Raw genomic sequence first — 26,404 nt, 5'->3', positions numbered from 1 at the left:
TAGGAAACAAACGGAGGGTTGCTGGAGGGGTGGGGGTGGGAGGATGGGGTAACTGGTGCTGGACATTAAGGAGGGCACGTGTTGGAATGAGCACGGGAGGTTATATAAGACTGAGGAATCCCTGAACTCTGCCTCTGAAACTAATAATACACTATATGTTAATTAATGAATTAGAAAACAAAAGAATAGCCCTTTCCAGTATAGCGACTTCCGAGATTTTAGGTTGTAACATTCATAGGATTGACTATTCTCCGTTGCCTTCAAAGTTCCAATATTTAATTATCACAAGCTTCGTAACTTCGTATTTAGTGTGTTAGATGACTTAGCGGGAACTTGAGGCAGCAGGGCTGTAAGGTGGGAGGGAGCCTGGAGGTAACGCACCTGCCATCAGCGTTTCCCTGCAGCTCCGGAGTGTTCATTTCATCCCCAGAAGCGCTCCTATTGGGACGAGTGCTCTCATCCAGACTTAGCAAATGCTAGTTATAGCGATAGTCACAGACGTGGAACGTCCACGTACTCTATTGCTTATGTCGAGACTCTCCCGCCCTTAATGGCCCAAGTGGTTGTCTGTGTTTGTAGACCTGAAGTAGAGTACGACTGAAGAGAGGTTGGGAAGGGCCCTTCTGTTGGCTAATGCAGCACCATTCCTGACACCTGGGCTTTCTGTCTGTGAGCCTCTCTTCTGGAAGCTACGTGCAGAGGAAAAACTAGTGAGAAATTGCAGTTCTGCTTTATCTGGAAGAGAGCAATTGTGTCGATTGTTTAATCTTTGAGAGTAGTAAATATGCCGTTTACTGAAGGTAGACGTGAATTTGGTGTTCTGGTGCAATTTCCTCTCTTTGCTGAGCACTGCCTTTCCACTTCAAGCAAAATTTGTTAATGTTCTTAGATGGAAGTTTGCACATTAGATAATGGAACAACCACAAATTGATGGGCCCACGTGCATCAGGGAGATGCAGATCAGAATCACAATGGGATCCCACCTCACACCGGTCAGGAAACAACAGATGTTGGCGAGGATGTGGAGAAAGGGCAACCGTCTTACGCTGTTGGTGGGAGTGCAAGCTGGTGCAGCCACTCTGGAAAACAGTGTGGAGGTTCCTCAAAAAGTTGAAAGTAGAGCTACCTTGTGACCCAGCAATTGCACTACTAGGTATTTACCCAAAGGACACCAACACAGTGATTCAGAGAGGGACCTGTGCTCCAATATTTATAGCAGCAATGTCCACAATAGCCAAACTGTGGAAAGAGCCCAGATGTTCATTGACAGATGAATGGATAAAGAAGATGTGGTATTCCATATTTACAATGGAATATTACTCAGCCATCAAAAAGAATGAGATTGCCATTTGCAACGACGTGGCTAGAACTAGACATTCCTATGTGGAATTTAAGGAACAAAACAGAGGAACATAGGAGAAGGGAAGAAAAAAATAAGATGAAAGCAGAGAGGGAGGCAAACCATAAGAGACTCTTAACTCTAGGAAACAAACCGAGGGCTGTTGGAGGGGGCGGGTGGGGGATGGGGTATCTGGGTGGTGGGCATTAAGGAGGGCACGTGATGTAATGAGCGCTGGGTGTTATACGAGACTGATGAATCATTAAATTCTACCCCTGAAACAAATAATTCACTGTATGTTAACTAAATTGATTTTAAATAAAGAAAAAGGTAGATGGGCCCACATGACTTTATGGTGCTTACATGCATGGCCCAGTAGTATCCACATCAGCATTTAAACAGGAAGTTTAGTAATTAGAGTCATTTGGCTGCTAATTACTTATAGAATGATCAAGAAATGTTTGTGTGCCATATGTATTGGTAACGTGGATGTATTTTAAGTTAGCTAAGGCCCGTATTGTCTTGGACTATACAGAAGAGGGCACGGAGATAGTGTAATGCGTAGAATTGTAGGAGATATTCTGAATATTCATGGTGCCTGTGAGTATCATGAGGACGGGCTTGGCCTTGTTCAAGAGGAGCCCACTGGATTAAGACTTATGTAGGTTTAAAAATGAAAAAGCTCTCTCAAGTCAGCTTGTCACTGTTCTCTCCATGTCAGGTGTCCTGGAGGGAACTTTCCAAGAGTGCCTGACCCCTGTTCAGCTTCTGTAACGTCATCGTGTTCTTGTGAGCTTTCATCATTTTGTGGCACAGAGCTCCTGGCCACCAACAGTGAGCGGTTTCCATGTGGATCTGTGGCTTTAGTAGATAGACTGGCATTCAGGTTCCAGCATTGATGGATCAGATTGGCCAATTACTAACGTTACATAAATTTTACTTAGCAATAGGAATATGTGAATCTTAAAAAAAAAAAAAGAAAAGAAAAGTAGAAAACTTTCTAAGACCAGAAGGAGACAGAGGCTTACTGGGTGCAGGGCCTAATTGGGAGGACGAAGCTGGAAGGAGTCTTGATCTGAAAAGATTTAACTTCAAAGCCCATTATAGCGCCCCAAATTCTGTTTGAAGTCACTGTCAAAAAAAGAATACTCACGTATTTATTGTGGCTGAAGAAACAGTGTTGAGAAAGAAGTGGTGTAACCCTGATGTGTCGCCATGCATCCCCTTTGGAAAGCATTTTTGCCCTTCGTAGGCTTTCTTTATTCCAGTTGCTCTGGAGAAGATGAACAGTCTTGTCTTGGTGTTTTCCTCACAGGTTTCAGAGATTAGACTACGTCTATCTGAATGCTGGGATCATGCCCAACCCACAGCTGAATTTCAGAGCACTTTTCTCTGGCCTCTTTTCAAGGTAATGTCCATTTTCTAGATGAACTGAGTGGAAGGAGTCAGGTTTTGCCCTTGGGAGATTCAGTTAGGGGGCTGGGGGCGGCTGAGAAGAGTAAAGATGGGAAGCGTGGGTCCTGCTGCAGGTCCTGGGTCTTAGGGTGCTCTAGGTCTCCAGGACATTCCAAGTGGCTAGATGCTTCGGAAGGTCCGTGTTTGCTCTGCCGGGATGCGTCTAGTAGCAAGAACATTTCAGAATTGGGCAGATTTGTCAGTGAGATTGTCAGAGTTGTCAGAACCCACGAAGGCTGCTTTGGGATCACCTCCCAGCTCTGTGGCGGGTGCTCTGCCCCGTAGGCGGGGGAAATGCACAGAACCAAAGGTCTCCCCGGGAGATTCTCAACACACAGGAGCACAGTGGCTTCCAAAAATGTTTGACCACCACCTACAGTGAGAAATAAATCTTATTTTGTGACTTAGTCTACTTGTAAGTAGATATTCGCACTCTTCCTACATGGCTACTTTTGTTTTACTTCCCTTTCTGGGCACACACACACACACAGGTCTTCACCGACTAAGTTTGTCTCACAACTAATCACCGTGTTAATGTGCTTGGTGCTATAAGAATTGCCAGTAAAAAACCATCCTGTGTAACGTGGGCAGTTAACCATCAGTTTGTGCAGGAAGACTTTTTCTCCTTGGCGTGGCTGTTATTTCCCCAGAGAAGTTCACCTGCAACCTGATGTGGGAAAAAAAGTGAAAACAGTTTTAGCAGTAGATTTTTTGAGTCAGGGTCCTATCTGTTGTAGGAGTTATAATGTAAATACGTCTCTGAATTGGGGGAAAGGAAGCATTTTTCCATCTTATTTATATACGTACAATAACAGTCTGAGAAATAGGTATTTTTATTTTTGATATTATAGGATCAAGGAAAATGTAGTTTGGGGGCAGGGGAAGGCAGCAGGGAGTGTTTTCAGTATCTTCAGTTAAAGAAGCTTTTAAAAGGCATGCAATTGTCTTCTGTTTCAGAAAAGTGATTCATATGTTTTCCACCGCTGAAGGACTGCTGACCCAGGAAGATAAAGTCACTGCCGATGGGCTCCAGGAAGTGTTTGAAACCAACGTCTTTGGCCACTTTATTCTGGTAAAAAGACTTTGAGCTCAAGAAGCTCACATTAATGCTGTGATCCTAAAGGCTGGCGTGGACGCGTCCCAGGCCTGTTAAGCTCATCAGTTTATGGCTAGCATGAAATCCTTGAGTACTTAAATAGGGTGATCACTGGGCTCTATGAAAACATTGCTCCCCTAAAGCATTCTATTGATATATTTTTTTTTCTTTTGACGTCAACTCTAGAGAGTGGAGACAAAGTGAGAAAGAAACACACAGGTGCCTTCAGAAACGACGTACAGAACTGTGAGGAAGGGTACCGGTCCTGTTCTGAATGGTCTTTGAAACTGGGCTTGGCGCCTGATAGGATGGGGGGTGGGCAAGCCACGGTTGAAGAAGAATCCATAATTAGGCTCTTATTACCTTGATTTCTGATTTTTCGGCATCTATACATGTATTATAGTTCCAGGCACACATATAAATGTCAGCAAGAGGTGCATAGCTTGTCTCGCCTGTTCTGTGTCTTGCTGGGGCGTAATCCCATAGGACAGCTCTACTGTCTAGATTAAGTGGCACCCGACTGTGTGGCTGGTGGCCTGTCATTCCTCGGTGTTGGAGGAGTGCACAGAGCCGTATTTCTGCCGCCTCTCTATTCGCGGCCACTCTTCTTCACCTTCAGCCTCGTTTCCCTTAGCATTGGAGCCCTTTGAGCGCTCTCCTGTACTTTCGGTAACTGACGATGTACGCAAGGGTTGGGATATTACGGACCCACTAAAAGAAATGAGATCAAAGTTTTGCACTTATGTGGGACAGCCTCTCGTATTTTATTATGAAGAAGAAATAGTAGGGTGCTGTATGTATAGTGTGATCTCATTGGTAGAAACAGAAGGTCTGCCTTTCCGTAGTGTGTATAAATGTATATAATATTTCTAGAATGGTACGGGTGAAACTGGGAGCACTGGTTGCCTTGATGAACTGGGATGCCAGGATATCGGGGATGACAGGGAGCTTCATGTTTCATTCCATAAGCTTTAGTGCTATTTATTTCATGCGATGTGGTGTCAAGTTTTCAATGACAAAAGTTAATTAAAATGTAAAGTCCGAATGGGATTGAATTCTTGTCTGGTCTTTCTTTATACTTTTACACAGATCCATTATCTCCCATTTCCTTTATCTTTTTATAATACTCGTTCTTTGCCTTCTTCTGAATTATTAAATTAATTGGTAATGATAGAAGATAATTATTACTAGTCTGTTAAATTTTTGATAAATGTAGTGTTTAAAAATTAATTTGTTCAGGAGATCAGGTATTTGGGTCACCTGGGTTGGGGGAGTGGCAGAGGAGAGTCATGGCCATGGGCACGATGATCACAGGTGTCCTGATGACATGACCTATCCTTGTGTCTCCTTATATAGGGAGGCATATCAGCAGGGGTTTTGGGATTGATTTATCAAGTAAAATCATCAGAGGGCTTCGAATGCTTCCCACTCTCTTCAGAGTAGGCTTAAGACTCTTTCCACTTCTTACGGAACACAGACTTGGATTCTAGGTTCAAGTGTAAATGCATCGTGTAAATGGATCATCCATCCCCAGTTTGATTATATGGAACGTGACCAAACTTTTAGGGTTGTTATAAAGAGTAGAGGTAATTTCCTCGAAGTTCCAAGCACGGTGTAGTATTACAGTCCGGGAACCAGTTAACTGATTTAATCTCATGTTTATGAGTTATCTTGATTGCATTTGACTTACTTGTTCATTGCAGATGGTGGAGCGCATCTGGAAACTTTCTTAGATTTTTCCTTAACACAGTTTTTGTTTTAGAACAGTTTTAGATTTACAGAATTACTGCGAAGCTAGTGCAGAGAGTTCCTGTATTCCCTCCTGCCCCAGTTTTCTCTACTGCTATTTGTCTCAGTCTGAGAACCAGTACTGATACCTCATTATTATTGGAAGTCCATACTTTATTCAGATTTCTTCCATTTTGCCTGATGTCCTCTGTCAGTTCTAGGACTCCTTCTTGGATACCACCGTACATTTAGTAGCTCTATCCTTAGGCTCCCTTTGGCTGGGACAGTTTCTCAGACTCTCTTGCTTCATGATCTTCACAGTTTCGAGGATTCCTGCTGAGGTATTTGTCCTCAGTTGGGATTTGTCTGAAGTGTTTCTCATGGTTAGACTTGAGTAACGTGTTTGCGGGAGGAGGACCACAGAAGTGAAGACCATTCTTGTCACACCACATCACGGGTATGAGCCGTCGCTGTGACTTGTCAGCGTTGACATTCCCTTTGATCACCCGGCTCGAGGTAGTGTTTGTCAGGTTTTTCATTGTAAAGTCTCTCTTTTTGTTTTTCTCTCCCTTTCCATATTGTACTCTTTGGAAGAGACTTACCACGTGTAGCGCACACTTAAGGGGTTGTGTTTGATGCCCCAAAGGGGTGATTAGCTACATAAATTATTTGGAATTTTTCTGCAAGAGAGATTTGTCTGTTCTCCATCTAATGCTTTACTCAGTCATTTCTTGGTCATGTATACCTCAGTAATGCTGCAAAAATCACTTATTATAGTCCCACGGGCTTGTGGGTATGTATTTTCTACTTTGAGTTAGAAATACTACTTGATTTCCTTGCCCAAATTATTTCAGTTCGGGCCACTGGGGGCTCTCTGTGTTGGATCCTGCATATCTCTGATACAGCCTCATCGGTATGGTTTTCTGTTTTGAGCATGTTCTTTCTGGCACCACCAGGTGGTTCAGGCTCATCAGATATATTTCCTGCCCCAGTCCTAGAATCAGCCATTTCCCTAAGGAGATCTGGTTCCACTTTTTTTTTTTTTTTTTTAAGATTTTTTATTTATTTTAGAGACAGAGAGAGCTTGAACAGGTGGGGAACAGGGGGAGAGAATCCTTAAGCCAACTCGCCGCTGAGCATAGAACCCGACACAGGGCTCCATCCCAGGACCCTGAGATCATGACCTGAGCCTAAATCAAGGGTCGGATGCTTCACCGACTGAGCCACCCAGGTGCCCCAAGATCTGGTACCTCTTATTGGACGATGGTATTAGAAACCAAGATCTGGGTGCCTGTTGCTACTGATGGATCATAGCTTCAGGCTCACAGAGCGTAGAGAGATACATGTAAGTGTATGTACCCATATACATGTATGTGTGAGTACCTGTTAGTATTTTTATATGTAACCGTCTGTATCTTTATGAAGCTAGACATCGGTTCATACTGCGGTCTCTGACGCTAACTGGTCTCTGCATGCGTCATTCTAGCGCCTCTCCCGCATGTCCAGAGAAGCCCCTCCAGCAACAGCATTCCTGTTCAGCTCCAGGATATGTTTGCAGCGGCTTCACAGCTGTTATCCTCCACTCCTCCAGTAGATGTTGATCCTTTCTTTGTTCTCTTTTCATCTCATTCAGATTCGGGAACTGGAGCCTCTCCTCTGTCACAGCGACAGTCCTTCCCAGCTCATCTGGACATCTTCTCGCAACGCAAGGAAATCTAATTTCCACCTTGAGGACATCCAGCACAGCAGCGGCCAGGAGCCCTACAGCTCCTCCAAATACGCAATTGACCTGCTGAGTGTGGCCCTGAACCGGAACTTCAACCCGCGGGTGAGGCCTGGCCGGGTGACGCGGGGATGGCGGCGGGTGAGGCCTGGCCAGGTGACGGGGGGATGGTGGCGGGTGAGGCCTGGCCGGGCGACGTGGGGATGGCCGGGCTGTGGTTTGCCAGCTACTACTGACTTCCTAGTAATGGGGTTGGCTTCTATGAACTGTTGTCATTTAGAAGATGGCAGTACCCTTTCTTGAGCAGGATTGCTGTGAGGACAAGAGAAGACGTGAATAAGATTGACAGTTGGTGTGTGTAAAAGTTTTGGGCAGAGATAATTAACCCCTGACCTTTTAGGTACATGGGGGTTCGTTCACCGTGCTGTCTCTCTTCAAGAGCTAGAATTTATGAACATCCGAACGTCCCAGGTGTCAGAGACCCTGGATTTCAGTTCAGATGTCTTTACTCAGGAATGAAGAGTCCCTAACTGTTCCTAGCTAGCTCCCAGAATAAGAAATCTTCCTTAGTTATTGCTGGGGGAAAATGTGTGATTTTCCTGGGGAGAAATTTTAGTTCCTTATGAGTCTAGACTCTTAACTCTTTTCAGAGGACCTTTGGTAAATCAAGGCAACCCCCAGGGATTGGATAATCTGTCAGGTACCACGGAGCCTCTGCAGCGCCGAATAGAGGAGGAAAAGCCTCCAGCTTCTCTTGCCTGGGGTGCTTTCTGCCTACTGAACTGTTTGTGTTACACTGGTGCTTCCTAGTTTCATTTAAAAGAAAAAATAAAATGAAAAGTAATAAAAATTAGAGTTAAAATGGTCAATAGCTACATAAGGTAAAACGTAGTAAAAATTGAATTAAATCAACTTGTAAAACCAATCCCAGTGCTCCAAGGATTAGTAAAGCCCACACAGGCCCTTCCTCGTGTCACACGCTCTGTGCTAATTTGGGCTCTCTTTCGAGGGCAGATCTTTCAAAAGTGACAGGTCCCAGGCCAAGGACCTGATGTAGAGCTCCTCGGGTGGAGGGTTCGTTCTCCTCTCGTGAGGGGAGCTCCCACCTCAAGCCACGAGCATGCCTCTTATATACCTGCAGGGGAACCAACACAAACTTTAGGTTTGACTGTTATCCACTAGACCAGAAACTTCTTGAAGGCAGAGACTGTATTGTGGATGTCTTTTTTATCTGAAGTACTTATTGTGATCGATAAACCAATCTTCAATTAAGCCAGTACCTGGCAAACTCCAGTAACCAGATCCTGCTCTTCTCTTCCAGCTGCAGGCTGGCTTATTCTTTGTTCTGTGAGTTCCTGGAGAACAGACACATTGTCTTACTCATCTTTGCATCCTGAGCGGTCTCCTGCTGAGTCCTCCGGATGTGATTCTTTCACTGAGATGGTTTGCCGCCTCAGCGGCAGCTCAGAGCAGGAAGCCTTCCTGCCCGGCTTCCTGGCTCATTCGCAAATCTCTCTTATTCACAAGCACGTGGATGGGCTGAATTTGAATCTTATTACGGCTCCTCCCTGTGCTCCCAGGGTCTGTATTCCAGCGTGGTGTGCCCAGGGACAATGGTGACCAATATGACGTGTGGCATTCTCCCTCCCTTTGTGTGGACACTGCTGATGCCCATCATATGGCTGGTGAGTGATGAACTCTTCTGTTCGTGGTTTACTTCAGCTCTTCGACCCGGGACCAAAAAGATGTGTTGAAAGGTTGAGAACTGATTTAAGGAGTTGAACCAGAAGGTGGCAGAGTTTCATTTCATTTGAGGTTTTTGAAGTTCCTCAGCGTGTAACCTCTGCTTCCTACAACCTGCTATCCCCGCGGCCTCACCAGCTGAATGTCCGCTTCTCTGTCCGGGCCTGTGTCTTTGGTCATGCACCATAGCTCCCAAGAGTTCTAGGATGATGTCATTTTGAGAACCTGTGTTAAGTGATATTAAACTGGATTTCTTCGAGCTCTCAATGTGGTCATATGCATTAAAAGTTCCCAAGAAGGGGATGGTTGTGCATTGTATGACCACGGAACCATGTTTTTGCTTGTTTCTTTTGTTTTGTGTTTTGAGCGTCTTGCAGGACCAGAGTTATAGGAAAGGTTTCTCTTGCTGAGCTCTGGAAAAAATTATCCTTCCATTAATGGCAGGTAGAGGAAAAAGATGAGAAGGAATTATGCCTCCATGTTAAAAGTGGTTAGCTCAGAGTCACAGAGATTAAGTGATATTTCTTTTCTAGACTTCTTTAGTTTTCGGTACTTAAAAAATGTCCTATGATGAGAAATGCAGATTATCTTTTTAAATATATAAATGAATAAGGCTTTTGTGACTCTGTTCTAAACCGCCACAAAATGACAGTTCTTTTCTTTTCCTCAGCTTCGCTTTTTTGCAAATGCTTTCACTTTGACACCGTACAATGGAACAGAAGCCCTGGTACGTTGCTGGAGTTGCAGTCGCTTGTACGGTTGCTTAGCGGATGTAAATTAAAGTTCATGGGGAGTGGAAACAATCTTAACAGAAAATACAAGCTCTGTGAATAATCAAGGTCCTGTTTTTAACTGAGGGGGACCATGAACCTGAGGACAAAGTATGAAGAGTGAAATTTAAAAGTGTAGTAACTGCCGTAGCGGGGATACCATGTCATATGGACGGCATTTCTGCAGAAGCAAGATACACAGCAGCTTGAGGGCAGAGCAGCGGAATACTGCAGGGGCAGGCAAAGCAAGATGGTAGCCAGGCCGACGGTCCCCATGGAGAAGGTGCGCCTTGCAGGCCAAGAGTACAGGTGACATGGTCCAGCTCCTTTTCCTTATACGACGATTCTCTTTCCTCTGCTTAAACATCAGAGAAGCAAGTTGTTACTTTATTAGAAAGGCCATGCATTTCCTTAAATCACACACGGCAAATGGATTACGTGTGTTTCCTCATCCATGGCAGACATACTAATGACGCAAACGATGTCTCTGGTGATTCATCAACCCAAGGCCCCAAAGGCACCTTCTGCTAATGGATCAGAATTGTCCCACGAGATGGAGCTTATTTGTCCTCTGTCCCTGTCGTGCTTCTACTTAGTAGATTCTTAACTCTTGGCTGAACTGAAATTAAGGAAAACATTGAGGGAAGTGGTTGGCATTCTTGTTTTGGTAAACACTGCAGAAATAAATGCATTTGTCGTAGGAACACAAATTGATTTTCAAAGCAAGTGCTTTTAAAACAGTTTTAATTAGTCCTTCATATATTTGCCAAAGCATTAGAAATCGTTTGTGGTCCTTTAGAGATTACGCTTTCTAAAACAAATCAGGTACTGAAAATCAAGTGTGGCAGTAAAGTATGTATTGAGTATCGGTGGTGGGAGGAATAGTTAGAAGACAAAATCTCCAGTTACTGAGGCGCTTAGGGTCATGTTTCGTTAAAAAAAAAAAAATTAATGTAGAAGATAGGCAAGAAAATAAGACGTTTTGTCATCAGGTGGTGAGTGGTCGGACTGATCAGAAAGGAGGCTCACTGGACGCTGGGCTGGGGGGAGCAGGCTTTGCTCACTAAGTAGGGCTTGATCTGGGCTCTGAAGGATGAGCTGGATCTGGATACGACAGTATGACCTACGTCACAGTTTAAAAAATTTGCGACCCTGCTGTAATTTTCTAAAACGTGGATGGATGCCTCCGATTGTCTCTTGGTAATGGTTGTAGATGCTGGTAGATACGGATGGGTGAAGGTTTGGGCCTAGTGCATGTGTGGTAAGAATGTCTGAGATCCTCGGGTGAATTTCAGCTCCTTACATGGGCTAAGCTGGCGTGGGTCAGAGTGTGGGCTCTAGAGTTCTACTGGTTCTGTTCAAAACCCACTTCTCCAGTTTCTGGCTATAAAGCCCGGGGTACATTTTTCCACTTGTTGAAGCCCTTTATTATCTGTAAAACAGGAATTAGGGACATACAGGCTTACCGTATAGGATTTTGTGTATTTCAGCATTTAAGATTTTAAAGAAAACTATCTTAATGAAAAGAGTATAGTGCTGGCATGTGACTTGACTGATCAGTGGAGTAGAATAGAAAGTTCGGGACAGGCCTTCAGCATACAGGGATCTAGCATGTGATAGTTATGGCATTCCAAATTAGTGGGGGAGAGGGGTTATTCAGCAAATGTTGCTGAAAAAGAGAATAGGATCTTTTCTTCATACCTCACACCCAAATAAAATTCTAGATAAATTAAAAGATTTATACATAAAAGTTGAAATATAACTAGAAGGAAATATGGAGACCTGTTTAAATAGTATAAGAGTGAGGGGGCTTAGCTACTCCCAGGAACTGCAAGAAAAAAGACTGAACTTTTTTTTTTTAAAGATTTTATGTATTTGAGAAAGAGAGAGAACACAAGCAGCGGTGCGGGTGGGGGCGGAGGGAGAGGGAGAAGCAGACTCCCCACTGAGCAGGGAGCCTGTTGCGGGACTCGATCCCAGGACCCTGGGATCATGACCTGAGCCGAAGGCAGACGCTTAACCGACTGAGCCACCCAGGCGCCCATGAACATTGATTACATGAAAGTAATCAAATTTTGTGTGACCAAAATCCTCACTGTAAATACACTCCAAAGACTAACCATGATGTGGAAGAAAAGTAGCTGCCACTCGTATCCTAGGAAAGGGTTGATTTTCATACTAGTTAAGGAGCTTCAGCAAATCAAGAGAACCTGTTGGAACAGTGGACAAAAGGTATGAACAGAGAGTCTTTAAATTGTCTTAATCACATGAAAAGGCATTCAGCCTCACTCACGCCAAGAGACATGGAAATCAAAACTGTAACGAAAGAGTGTTTTCCAGCTCTGATGAGCAGAGATAAGAAAGCCCGGGACTGCACCATCCCGGCAGGGCTGTCGGGAGCAAATGCTCTCTCGCACTGGGAGGGGGAGGGTAGACGGATGTAGCCTGTGTCCAGGACTGTTAGCAAGCAAGGTCATTCAAGATATCACACACCCGGCCTCTTGACCCAGCGATTCCATCTTCGGTATTTATCTTATAGATGTACTCAGATTCAGCTGAGGTGATGTAGTCCTCATTCACTGCAGTGTGGGTTCCAGCTGCAAAGACTGGAAACAACGTGTATGTCCATCATTTGGAAATTGATTGCATAAATGATGGTCCACCCATGAGATGGAATCCTGGGCTGCTTTAGAAATGAATGAAACGGGGGCGCCTGGGTAGCGCAGTCGTTAAGCGTCTGCCTTCGACTCAGGGCGTGATCCCAGCGTTATGGGATCGAGCCCCACATCAGGCTCCTCCGCTGGAAGTCTGCTTCTTCCTCTCCCACTCCCCCTGCTTGTGTTCCCTCTCCCGCTGGCTGTCTCCGTCAAATAAATAAATAAAATCTTAAAAAAAAAAAACAGAAATGAATGAAACAGCTCTCTATTTGCTGATTTGGACATGTCTCGAAGGGCCTTTCGTTCAAGTGAAAATGGCAAAGTATGGAATAGGATGTATATTTTGCTTCCGTTAGAGTAAGAGAAGAGGCTATACGTGTTTTTAAGCAAAAAGATTTTCTTTGGAAGACTATATACAATCCTAGTAAGAGTGCTTGCTTCCAGAGAGGACAGCTAGGTGGCCGGAATATCGCCAAGGTAGGCAGACTCACCTCTTACCATGGACATCCTCTGAGCAGTGCGCATGGTCACGCTTATCTCTGGAGAAAATGAAATATCGCAGCTAAAATATGAGGGGATTTTTGCTTTCAATAAATTTTCAAAGGATGCTATTAAGCAGGTTGCCCTAGTGGTTCAGGAAGACACCGCCGTTAGCTGGTGATATTCAGGAGAGTTTTTGGAGTTTGCTTAGAGTTCCGTCAGGTGCTGATTATAGATCCGCACCAGCCTCACTGTTCTTGGGCTGAAGAAGCAAACGTCACCGGCATCCTCTTCCTTTCCAGGTATGGCTCTTCCACCAACAGCCCGAGTCCCTCAATCCTCTGACCAAATATCTGAGTGCCACCACCGGCTTTGGAAGCAATTACGTAACGACCCAAAAGGTAAGCGTGTGTACAGTGTCTCCGGGAGGCCGTTTGCTGCTCGGCGGCTGAACTGGCGCCCGGCTCCCCGGCTTCCCTCCGGTTTCTCCTCTCTGGTCGCCGGCGTCACACTGGCCTGTTTTCATTCCCGTCTGCTCTCTCCTGCCTCTGAGCCTCACGCATCTTCTTCTGTCCACCTGAATGGCTCCTACCCTTCTTTCAACGGATTGATTTCTGCTTGTGCTTAGGACGTCGTCTTGTACCACCGCCTTCCGTGACCCATCAGACCAGGTCAGGTGCTTTCCTCGCAGGCTTTCTTGACCTCTCACACCTCTTCTGTGTAGGACTCACTCAACATCGGACTCCTCTGTCCGAATATAAGCTCCGTGAGGGGGAGGATTGTACCCCCTTCCCTAGCATGTTGCGTCGCACATGGTGGGGGCTCAAGAAACGTGTTGCCAGGTGGATGACATGGGAAGTGTCTTTCTGAGTGACGGTCACCTCCCTTTGAATGTTCAGTTCTGCGTGTGACAGTTATTAGCTTCAGCTGATCAGTATTTTCAAGAGGCAGGGGATGAATTATGGAAAGAAGAGCCCCTGGTGCTGTGGTTTTTAGAGTCTGTCTGTATCATCTTCTAAAAAGAAGCCAGCATGGAATTGTGTATAGGAAAATGAGAAGATTTATTTTGAACTTACAAAGCTATTTTTCTTGTATTTTTGTCATGAGTAAGGTTTATTGCAACCTCCTGTTTTCCACTGCCTACTTTATGTGGGAGGCATTGGCATAAAATAAAATTAGATTGAGACAAATAATTTTTCTCAGAGATGTCAAATAATTGGCAGTGATCTTGTCTGTGTCAGTAGCTTGAGGTCTAAGGGGAACCATTCTCTTGCTTCCCATGGTGTCTCTTTACTAAAAATGAACCTATGAACCTCCAGTGTTTTCCAAAATATGTTCTGCGGGATTCTGGTTCCTTGAGAAGATTTGCAAAAAGCTGTTTGTCAGCCAAGTAAGTTTGAGAAATGCTTCATATTTTATTCCCCATTTTCAGAGACTTCCACAAAGCATGTTCACCCAGGGAAGGCTCTGAGAAGTTGCCACAGTTCACGTGCGTGTGTGTGTGTGTGTGTGTGTGTGCGCGTGTGTGTGTGCGCGCGCGCATGCAATCTGTCATCCTACCGTTTCTAACTTTTTCTTGACTATATGACTTTTTTTTTTCCTTCACATTTTATGTAGTACTTAATATTTCAGAGAACACACCTTGGGAACTCTATTGTAAATTAATAAGCTTCCTTTTAAAAAGGCCCTCAGAGTGTGAACCTACTGTTGATTAATCTCGAGGGAATGATTTGTGTATCAATAGGGAGAAAATGCTTCATTCTATAAATCAAAATATTGTATTAGAATTTTATGGAAATGCATACAAGAAAGTGTTTTAAAAACGTTGATTAATTTGGGGCAGTCAGCTTTCTCCTCTGTTCAAAGGTGGGGTTGAGTAAGACCTCTAGTGCCTCTTCCAGTTCCAGTAAGGAAAAACTCTGACGAGATTTATAATGAATGTAAGTGTTAGTTCCAAAATGTTAAAAAGTTTTCTTTAATTTTCAGCCTTTCAGCTTTGTGAAGAAAGCTTTTTTTTTTTGGAAGTTTAGGCTCTGTGTCGACCTGAAAAGAGACGCTCTTTTACTTTTTACAGGGCCTGAAAGTTTGCTTTTACATACAGTGTGTCAGTTAAAATTAGATTTTCTACATGAAACAGAAGGGTGTGAACTTACAGCAGATTAAACCGAAAGGAAGCTCAGGTTTCTCGCATGTAAAACAGTTTTGGGGAGAGGTCGCCTTCGGCTGGTGCGGCAGCTCCCCAAATTGCCAGGCATTCAAGGTCCTTCAGTCACCCCTCTGCCATCCCTGGGGTGTGACCCTCATTCTTATGGCTCCAGACGGGGGAAAGAGCGGGGTGCCCATGACTTCAAAGGAGACTCGTGGGCAGGACGCCCACTTCCGCTCCGATCTCATTGGCCAGAGCAGAGTGCCTCGGCACCAGCAGTTCCCATGCAGCCTGGCAATGTAGGCTTTTAATCCGGAGGCTGGCGAACCCGCTAAAGCTCGGGCTCTTTATGAAAGAAGGTGGACATTGTGTGGGTGGCCGTTTAATTTCAAAAAAACTTCTGATTTTTCTCTTCTGTCCTCGTATCTCAGTTCGCTAGTGTCTCTTATGCCTGGTACACAGGAGTTAGGGCTGAGAGCAAAACCAGCTCTTCCAGTCTTGCTGTGTGAAGGCAACATCAGTAGGTTTGCTGAGGGTTGGAGTTTGGACCTAACATGTCCTCAGGATCTCAGAGTCAGGAACCCCAGCCCTGACCTACCAGCCCTGTTCTTCTTTTTTTTTTTTTTTTTTTTCCGTTTTCTTATATATGTTGAATGCCTTTCTTTTATACAAATGGCTTTTGTCTTATTTTTCCTTTCTGTTCATCCCTATCTTTGCTTCTTTTCCAGATGGACCTAGATGAAGACACTGCTGAAAAATTTTACCAAAACTTACTGGAACTGGAAAAGCATATTAGGGTCACCATTCAAAAAACAAATAATCAGAGCTGACGATGACACTTTCTGAAAGATCACATACCTACCGTGCATTCCGGGTTTCTGTTGAGTTGCGTGAACAGGAAGCTAGAGTTGTCTCTTTTCACTCCTTTCAAGATTATCTCTAAGACTGTGTATGTGTGCACGTGGACTACACACGAGAAAAAGACTGATAAGTAATATATGGGTTAGCTGTTCTCCAGAATGGTGTCACATCAGAATAGTGCTCAAGTCACCCAACCAAGTATGTGTTTATTGGTTCTGCCAACTGGAGCCCAAGCTCCACTTGGTGGGATGACACACAGACTCGAACAGTTGTGACACAGGCATTCACCGGTCCTCCATTTGGCCTGCTGAGCAGGAGGAAGTACTGTCCACTCTCTGAGTGGGAATCTGAGCTTTGTTCCTTTTCTTACGGACAGTTTTCTTAGGTCTTGCCCCTTATTTCTTCCTCCGCGTGCTGCTTCTAAAAATCCTGAGACTGTGGGACGTCTGGGTGGCTCAGTCGGTTAGGCGTCCAACTCTTGATTTCAGCTCGGGTCATGATCTCAGGGTCATGAGATCGAGCCCTGGGTTGGGCTCCCTGCTCAGCACAGGGTCTGCTTAGGATTCTCTCTCTCCCTCTGCCCCTCCCCCTGTTCACATGCTCTCTCTCTCTCTCTCTCAGATAAATAAAATCTTTAAAAATCCTGAGATTGTTAGAATCCTAACAGTTCTAATACGGATACCCATATAGTTAATCATAGGAACAAAAGTATGTAGGTGTTTGGGCCACTTGATTTATTTCTTCTTTTGGAAGTGTCTTTCATTGATGTTGAAGTGGTCCGTGTTATTAATATTGGGCCTGACCTTTAACACCACTTGCGGATTTGTTCATTGCTGACCAACCTGTTTTTCATGATTATATTTTAATGTATGCAAACTTGCGGCAAAAATTATTTACTCACATTGTTTCAAAGAAATTTTCCAATTGAATAATTGCTGGTGGGATGTCTGCTGGTGTCAGTAGTGCTTAGAAGTGGTTAAGACTGAGTTTGCACATGAAGACAAAATGCTAAACTGCCCAGATGTTTTTACCCTACATATAACCATGATACTTGGAATATAATAAAGTCAGCAAAATTTTGAACATAATAAAAGTGAAAAATTGTATAGAAATATAGTTTCTATACATTCTAAGTATGAATTTTTGGCTATAGTTTATCTCGTTTTGTTGCTAAAGGTATTTTTCATAAAGTAAAGTATTCTGTATGTGCAAATGGGCTGAATGCTTCTCCCCGCTCCCCACTGTCTTTGAGAAGAAGGGGTGAGGTTGGAGAGCTGAGAGCAGCGCTGGGTTGTGCTCTTGTGATCACTCACACTGCAAGTTTGCGAGAAGCACTTTATTGTGAATCTCAGGTTCCTCGTCTGTAAAGCGGAGTCATTCTCTTTCTGCTTCCTCCACTCCGGGGTGTGGAGGAACGTTAAATGCAATAATACATGTGAATGAATAAAGAGCATTTTTGAGAACGATGACAGTAAGTTTTCCTTAGAGATGGTTAAGCCAGAATGTCGTGGTTCAGATGGTGCCGCGTGGGGCGCTGAGCGACACTGTCCCGTCGGACGGGGAGCGGGTTCGGTTTTCTGCGTGCTGATCCTTCACCCGGAGGCAGCATCCGGGCAAGCAGGAAGGCGCTGGGGGTGGATCGTGGGCGCTGGGATGGGGAGGACACTGGGTCAAATTTGGGTTCAGTCATTAACTAACTTGATGACTTAGGGCAAGTTTCTTCGATTTATACCTTGATTTAATTACAAAAAATATTGCTACCCGTGCTTACCTGGACGAACTCTGAGACCACGTCCTGGCAGGTGCCCAGGCAGTACGAGCTAGGATTTATTTCTGTTCTACAGTAAGTGCCCGAAAGGAGACTTGAAGCGGGAACTAAATCCTGGTATCCTGCCATTTATGATGTGTCAGTAGTCTGGTGCTCTGTATGTTTTCTAAGACATTTTATCAAATTTCCTTGAAATGGAGAACAAATCACAGTCCCTCCCTGCCCCTCCCAAGTACATATGCCACGTGGCTTACCTCACAGTTGGTTCTTGTCGTTAAATTATCCCAGATTTGTTTTTATACCTGAACTTGGCTATTAGGTTGAAGATTCAACTACGAGGAGTTGGGCTCCAGGGGTGCCTGATTTTTCTCTTATAAACGGCTAATCAGATTTCTCGGGGCTGGTGCACTTATTCTGATTTCCACGATGGACTTAGTATAGGTCTTTCATTCGCTCTGCAGGTGTGTGTCGGGCACGGGCTCTATGCCCGGCACTGTTGGGTTCTGAGGATAGAGAGTGGACATGTGGACGTTTCAGGGCATTTAAGGTGTTCCAGAAGGACGGAATTGAGAAGTGGGAAAGAGGCAATATTTGAAGAGATAAGAGCCGAGCATTTGTCAGAATTGATAGCAGCTGTGATCATCACATCGAGGAAAGATGACAAGTCTCAAATTCGACTCGGACATGGCGAAGGCGCAGAAAGCCCGAGAAGCTGACTTGCCAGTCCGAGGACAGAGATCACTAGTGAGAGTTCTTGAGACTGACGGCAGATTTCTTCCCGTGTTACCTTTGAGAAGACAAGAAAAAAGTGAGTGCTGAGTAAAATTAAACCCATCTGAGCTGTAACTTCAGAGTGAGGCTGAAATAAAATTTTGAGACAAAAGTTGCAAGTTCATCTCTAACCCTTACTGACAGAGGTGACCTCTAACACTCCTTTTTTGAAAAAAGATTCCTGGAAGAGGTCTTTGAAGAAGAAAATGGAATCCTACAAGGGAGAAGTGAGATACAAAAGGAGTAATGAGTGAAGATATTCGCAAACATGTAGATAAGCGTTAAACTCTGACTTCATAAAACAATAATATAGATGCCTAGTTTCAGGAAAAAAGGCAAGGCATCAATACGTAAGCTGGGGGAGCTGACTAAAGATATTCAAGACATCAGGGGCACCTGGGTGGGTCAGTTGGTTAAGTGGCTGACTCTTGGTTTGGGCTCAGGTCATGATCTCAGGGTCCTGGGATCGAGCCCTGTGTGGGGCTCCCTGCTCAGCGAGGTGTCTGCTTTAGAGTCTCTCACCATTCTCTCCCTCTGTCCCTCCCCCTACTCATGCACACTCTTTCTCTCAAATAATAAATCATTAAAAAAGATATTCATGATAATCACTCAGAAGAAGGAGATTTTGGTTAACTTTATTTTTTTTTTAAGATTTTATTTATTTGAGAGAGAGAGAGTGAGCATGAGCAGGCAGAGGCAGAGGGAGAAGCAGACTCCCTGCTCAGCAGGGAGCCTGACACAGGGCTCGATCCCAGGACCCTGAGATCATGAGCTGAGCCAAAGGCAGATGCTTAACCAACTGAGCCACCCAGGCATCCCTTTTGGTTAACTAATATATCTAAGGTACCTATTAGACTTTTAATTGCAACCTTATAATGCACAAATAGTATATACAATTTCCAAATCAAAAGTGGTTTAAAAAAAAAAGGAACACCCAAGCCATCCAAACAAGAATGGAAAAGGGGAGAAGGGGAAAAAATAATCAAATTAGATCTTTAATTAAACAGGTCAAAATGAATATAAATGGGATAAACAAGATAGTTAAAGGACTAATTACCAGAGTGGGTTAATTTTTTTTTTTTTTTTTTTTTTTTTACAACCACGACTCCTAAAATGTGAGCATATATAAAGGCTGAAAGTAAGAAGTTGAGAAAGTGTACGTCCAGCAAATCTAATGAAAGCCAGTGAGGCTGTATAGGGATGCAAATACCAGATAAAATAGCTTCGAAGTGAAAGCATTTTTTAAGGACTAAGTGAGTTCATGCCAAATGACAAGATAAAGCACCGTGAAGGTATTATGATTATAAACCTGTGTGTGCCTTTAATGCTTAAAATATAAAAGGCAGAAGTTTACAGAATCACAAGGAGAAATTGGCAATTTCACAATTTTAATAATTTTAATAGACCTCACTTAATGGTTTATTAATCACACAAAAATTTCAGTAAGCGCGTGGAAGATAAGAACACAATAAGCTTGCTCTGATGAATATGTACAAGGAGCTCGCCGTTGCAGAGAACCTTATTCTTTCCAAATCCACATGCACAATTTAAGAACTAATCAAATTTTAAGACCTCAAAGTAAGTCCCAGCAAATATTGAAGAATGTATATTATATGGACCATGTTCCGTGACCACAGTGCATTTTACAAGAAGGTAACAAACAATAAAGAAAACAGCTTTTAAACTCATGGGTCAAGGAAGAACTCATACTGGAATTTAGAAAATATTTGCAATTTAACAATGAAAATTCTACATGCTGATAATAAAACTCATCTGAGAACTACTAAGGGAGAGACTTATAGATGAATAGATTAGAAGAATGACTGAAAATTAATGACTTCATTCTACTCAAGAAGTTAGAGGGAAAAGAAACAAATCCCAAGAAAGCAGAAGGAAGGAAAAGATAAAAGCAGAAGATAATGAATTAACAATACAGTGAAGAAGAACAATTAAATGAGAGTTGATTCTTTAAAAAGAAAAATAGGGAAACTTCTGGTGAGATGAATATATGAAAAGAGAATAGGCACTAATAACAATTTAGGACCAAAAGGGGGACAAACTACAGAAGTAGAGATTTTAAAGATGGGAGCAAACTATGAAAAAGTTTATACTTTTTTGGCAAAATGTTTATGAGAAAAAGAAAAATGTACTTTACCAAAGTGGACACAAGGAGAAACAGAAAACCTAAATAACTTACAACCATTGAAGAAATATGCATTAAGAACATCCTTTTCTTCTTTGGGGTTATAAAAGGGCAGCACAAAAGATCCTTGTAATTATGGGACTGTGTGTATCTTGACTGTAGTAGCAGATACACAAACCTGTAAGTGTGATAAATTGTATAGAACAAAATACATACAAACATACAAATAAGTACAAGTGGAACAGGAAATCTGGAAAAGGGTTATCAATGTCAATATCTTGATAGTTACCTTGTATTACAGTTTTGCGAAATGTTATCAGTGGGGGAGACTGGAAAAAAGGCACATGGAATCTCCGATTTCCTACTCCTTCCTGTATGTGAACCTACAATTATTTCAATAAAAATTTCAATTAAAAAATATCATCCCCAAGTGCCAGATAGGATTACTGACAATTCCTCCAAACATCAAAAAACAAATCTTCTCAATCCTATACAAACTATTCCAGATATTTGAAAAGGAGTGCCTTTTATGAAGATCATCTTATGAAGCCAACATAACATCTTTACCAAAACCAGACGAGCACAATACATTAAAGGAAAATTGTAAGCTAAATTCACCTGACGTAGATACAAAGATGTTGTAACTGGATATAGCAATATATTAATAAACAAAACTAAACATGACCAAGTTGTATTTATACTAAGAGAGCTCAGCACCAGAAGAGCTAATAATATTATTCACTAGAGAGAGAGCTTGAGAGGGGGGAGGGGGAGAGAATTGTCAAGCAGACACCCTGCTGAGCACAGAGCCCAACTGGGGGCTCGATCCCTGGACCCTGAGATCATGACCTGAGCCAAAATCAAGAGCTGGACGCTTACCCCATTGAGCCACCCAGGCGCCCCTGTAATTCATTGTGTTAGAAGAATAAGGAGGAAAAGTAATATGCTTCTCTTGGTAGATGCAGAAATAGATTTAATAAAATTCAACACCCATGCAATAGTAAAACATTTCAAGTAATCAGTGATGGAAAGGAACTTCTGTAACTGGACACAGCTAGTGAATACCCATAGTATCACATTCAATGAATACTGAGCATTTTTTTAAAAAGGCACAAAGTGGATATGTCTACTATCCCCATTTCTTTTCAACATTGTACTAGAAGTTTGAACTAGAGCATAAAACAAGACAAAAATAATGTGTAAGGATCAGAGAGCAAGAAACAAAATGGCTATTACTCGCAGACGACATAGAAATCTAAAGGATCAACAAAAGAGAGAAAAATTAATTTTAAAAAGTCAATGGCATTCCTGTGCATCAGAAACAGTTAAATGACCATATCCGAAAGAATAGATGGTTTATACGATAAAGTTTTGTAATTTAAAATTAATGACGTAGAGATACTTGTATCAATAGGGATACATCTAAAAATATGTAATATTGACTAAAGACAAACTTCAGAAAGATGTATCCAGTTTGGTTCCACTCATAGTTTAGGAATACATTCGTACGTACAAAGAGTAAAAGTTAATCAAATTAAGGATACTGGTTACTCTTGAATGCGAGGTAAGAGAAGGCAGTGGGGTCCTGCATTCATGTTTGAAACGTTTTATTCCCTAAGCCAGATTGCTTGCACATATGTATAGTTCAAGTTAGTGTGTTGTGTTCGTCTTCTCTCTTGTTGGTGGTTCCCTTGGCGTTGTGCAGGGAGAGTGGGTAACTGGAATTGTTAGTTGATACGTTTTGTTTCTTATTTTGTTTTCTTCCCTTCTCAGTGGGCTCCTTTCTGATCTCCGCATCTAGAATTCCATCATGCCTGGCAAGTTTCCTCATCTCCCCTTTTTTCTTCTTTACCACTCATTACCATCCGTCGTACGTATTTTACTTATTTGTCTTGCTTATTGCCTTTTAACCCTATCAGAGTATTAACTCCAAAAGGGTTGGGACGTTGGGAGATTTTTTTGTTCTTGTTCGTTATTGTATCTCCAACACTGAATCAATGCCGGGCACGTAGCGGGCTCTTGATAGATACTTGTTACATACGTAAATGCATGAACAATCGATGAAACAAAAGTTTATTTGAATAAAAATACCCTGCTCTTTGATATTTCTCTGTTTTATAGCCTTCATCAACTATTTTATTGTAGCCACATTAAAAAGGAAACAAACCAACTAGATGACAATTCACACTCTTGATTTGGAATGGGGTTGGGAGAACCAAGCCCGAGTATACTGAGGCTCTGTCAGCTGTGACTGTCCTCGTAGAACTCGTCTTCTGCTAATACATATAATCACTTCTCAAGGAGAAGACTTAAAAAGTACTAAGAACAACCTGAGGGCAGCATGAGTCTTATTCCTAGTAATGAAACTCCACGGAAAAATCCGTGTTTTTTATTTGGCACCTGAAAATCTGAGTTTTTGGATTTTAAATCCAAAAATTTTGGATTTTAAATCCATTATCAGTTTTTATAGTTATGACACAGAGATAAGGGTTGGTTGATCATGGACAGTAACGTACTGGGTTAGAGAGAGCCCGTCTCGCTGTCCCTGGGGGACGGTGCTATCTTGGGGATGGTCCTTGCTATCTAATTTGACTCCTGCTTCAAGGACAGAAATTCTGGGAGGTTTTATGGAGGGTTTGTAGTGGGAAAGAAAAGTCCCAGAGACTTGATGTTCAAGAAACACGCATTTTTGTTGTTGTTAGTGATTCATAAATGGATTTAAATATGGATAGGTGTCCTAGGTACAGCTTTCGATAGAGGCTATGCATAGATTTCTTTCTTCCTTAGGCTAGGAAGTACCTCTATCCCATTCTTTTCTATTTAACAACTGGAATGGTGCCGTATTCTCTGTCTTCCATTGCAAAAGGATCTCTATTTATAACTGTCATTTACATTCTGTAGTTGAAAAGAAAGCATATTTGCAAGCACATATTTTCTCATTTCTGAGACTTTTAGAAGGGAAAATTATTTCTTTAAATTTGTAGCCTATGAGTAAGGATCTAAAATATAAAAAATAAATAAATAAAAAATAATACCAACAATCTTACTACATGCATTAGTTCTCAGCCAAGCCGGATGCATGGGGATTTGAAAAGAACAGATATGAGGGATAGGAGGGAAGGAAAGGAAAGGAAGGAGTAGTTGATTTCAAGGCAGTACTTCTTCCTTTCCCCTGCTTACAACTGGAGGTAAAGCTCATTCCAGAGAGGTTTACAGAGAAGCAGATGTTCTCTGTTACAAAGAGCTAAGGATGAGTCATTTTCTTCTTGGCCACCTATGACAATTCAGGCACACGAAGGGAATCAGAGCTAGATTTTTAAGTTCAGAGTAGAAATGGATGAGAAAAATCATACATCACCAGCCAGAGACAGAGCTGGCGGATTATTAGTAAGGGGCTGGATCAAACATTGTACAGGAATAGGGTTATCACAACCAAGCTGTTCTTCTGAATGTCCAGAAACTGAAATATCTACAACAACGGAACAAAAATCAAGATGAAACATTGGAGTTATTGAAAGCACAACAGAGACACGGACGAAAGAATAATATTATGACAACTATCCTTTATCTCATACAACAATTTAACAGCATAAATGAATGACATTGCAATCATTCCCAAGTTCTGTCCTGGCTCCTCTGCCACTTTCAAGTTGAAGTTGAAGCGAAGTCTCTGAGAATACAAGCAACTAGGTCCTTCTTCCCTGGTGTGGGTGGGCATATGATGGGAGGGAGAAGCCACTGACAGATCTCCACTGCCCCGAAGCTTCCTGGAGCTCACAGTTTTCTCTGGCTGTCATTCCCAGAGTGTAATGAGCACTGAACCTACAAGATCCAGACCCTTCCCTCCTCTCTACAGGGGTGAGCTCTTCATGGAACAGCCACACGCCTGAGCTTCTACTCACAGGGCGCCACTGAGCCCTGGACCTTTCATATCGAGTCTACGGGGCTGGCCCCAGAACGGGACTCCTCCGATTTCCAGGAGTTTTCAGGTTGTCAAATACGAATCTCTTGCCCCCAGAGGAGCTGAAGTGGCAGAAAGGTAGGGGCTGGATTCCACTCGGATCAACGACATCTCTGACTTATCCAGCAACCCAAATTTCAAACAACCAAACAAACTGGTGTCAGTGGTTTATTCAAGATAATTTTGGGGCGACTGGCTAGTAATCAAAGGGAGCTGGAGTCTTACTCACTTCGTTGATGCGTAGGCAGAATTCAAAATGTGCCCCATGATCTTTGCCCGGAGTTACTGTCATGTTTGCGTTCTCTTTGTGGCACAGTTGACCTTAAGATACGGAGATTATCCCAGATTTTTGAAATGGGCCCAGTGTAATCACATGAGCTTTTAAAAGCAGAAGAGAGCTAGCAGAGCTCAAGTCAGAGACATTTGAAGCCACAGTAGATGCTATCCTGTGGCCTTTCGAATTTTAGTACATGTGCTGCCCAAGCGAGCACAGTCCTGTGGCCTTTCGAGAAACAAATCACCATACTGTGGAAAGGCCGCGTGACCAGAGAGGGTGGATGTCCTCCAGAAGCTGACAGACAGCAAGAAAGCAGGGACCTCTCATCCACTGTGCGAGGCGCTGGACTGCTGCCTGGCCAATGCCTTGATTTTAGCCCAGTGAGACTCTGAGCACGGAATCTAATCAGGCTGTGCTGGACTTCTGACCTACACAACCGAGAGAGAAAACATTTGTATTGTTTTAAACCGCTGAGTTTGTGACAGTCTGTTATGGCATGCAAACAATTCCTTACATCAAAATAAATTCCAGATGCATCAATGAGGAATGAATATAATTACAAAAGAATTAGAACTTCCTGTACAATAAATTATCATAAACAAAACCAAAACAAAAGACAAACAAGCTGGGAAAAAAATGCCTGGAACACATCTTGAGAGTCGATGGGATAATTAACCTAATACTTAAAGAATGGATGTAAATCAATGGTAAATTCTAGAAATGCCTAATCTCACCCGTAATAAAATGAACTCAAAACTACATGAGTTATCACCTTTTCACTGGTCATATCAGCAAACCTCAAAAAGTTCTATTTGCATGTGAAAGAACAGGCTAAGAGGCATTTTTAAAATAAAGATTGTATTTATTTATTTGAGAGACAGAGTGCGCGCACAGTGTAGGGGGCAGGCGGGCAGAGGGAAAGGGACAAGCAGACTCCCCGCCAAGCAGGGAGCTGATGCAGGGCTGGGTCCCAGGACCCCAGGATCATGTTAACCAACGGAGCCCCCCGGCGCCCCAGAACAGGCATTTCTATTTAATATTGCTTGCGATGTAAATCGTTCACTCCTTTGAAGAGCAATGTGATGGTGTCTGCCAAAGTTTAACACGCACGTTTCATTAGCGACTCTACGTGTTCAAATTTATCCTGAAGATACAACTCGTAAATATGTACAAAGGTATCTACCCAGGGCTAAAACCGTTAGTGCTGAACGTGCTTCACAACTTAAAATCGCTTGGATTTTAGAAAGATAAGTCCGTGCATACCACACAGTCTTTTTTGTTAACAACTCTAGTGGGAGTTGGGTTAACAACCTGTACTCAAACCCAGTAATGTGTCAGCAAAAAGATAGATGAATTCACGTCAAGTACTATAAAGACTCTAAATAGCCTCACATGCGTTCAGCTATCGTTTAGCTGCCAAACGACTGTGCCAAACATTTGAAAAGACTTTCAGTTTTTTAAGCTGTTTGAGCTTTGGAATTGCAGA

The 26,404-nt window shown here is 42.9% G+C and overlaps 1 protein-coding gene and 1 long non-coding RNA gene across 9 annotated transcripts in view; one reads left to right on the top strand and one right to left on the bottom strand.

Annotated features, from left to right (window-relative positions):
* HSD17B7 (hydroxysteroid 17-beta dehydrogenase 7) overlaps positions 1-26,404 on the top strand; it is a 74,468-nt gene that overhangs the window by 4,482 nt on the left and 43,582 nt on the right. For 4 of the 8 annotated variants that reach the window (XR_008960281.1, XR_008960280.1, XR_003321215.4 and 1 more), the window contains exons 3-8: positions 2,655-2,747; positions 3,752-3,866; positions 7,252-7,446; positions 8,922-9,026; positions 9,755-9,811; positions 13,294-13,392. Coding sequence is in view for 4 of the 8 variants with exons in the window: in XM_026517246.4 (XP_026373031.1) it covers positions 2,655-2,747; positions 3,752-3,866; positions 7,252-7,446; positions 8,922-9,026; positions 9,755-9,811; positions 13,294-13,392; positions 15,866-15,967 (766 nt within the window). In the remaining 4 variants the exon portion in view is untranslated. The other 4 variants (XM_026517246.4, XM_026517247.4, XM_044390647.3 and 1 more) reach the window with 4 other exon arrangements.
* Positions 16,719-25,243, bottom strand: LOC130544199 (uncharacterized). Its single transcript, XR_008960282.1, has 2 exons — positions 24,871-25,243; positions 16,719-18,553 (listed from the first exon to the last, which is right to left on the bottom strand). It is a non-coding gene; the product is annotated as an uncharacterized LOC130544199 (long non-coding RNA).

Source organism: Ursus arctos, unplaced genomic scaffold, assembly GCF_023065955.2.
Source record: "Ursus arctos isolate Adak ecotype North America unplaced genomic scaffold, UrsArc2.0 scaffold_2, whole genome shotgun sequence".
NCBI classification, from domain to species: Eukaryota; Metazoa; Chordata; class Mammalia; order Carnivora; family Ursidae; genus Ursus; species Ursus arctos.
This window is presented reverse-complemented; position numbering and strand designations above follow the sequence as displayed.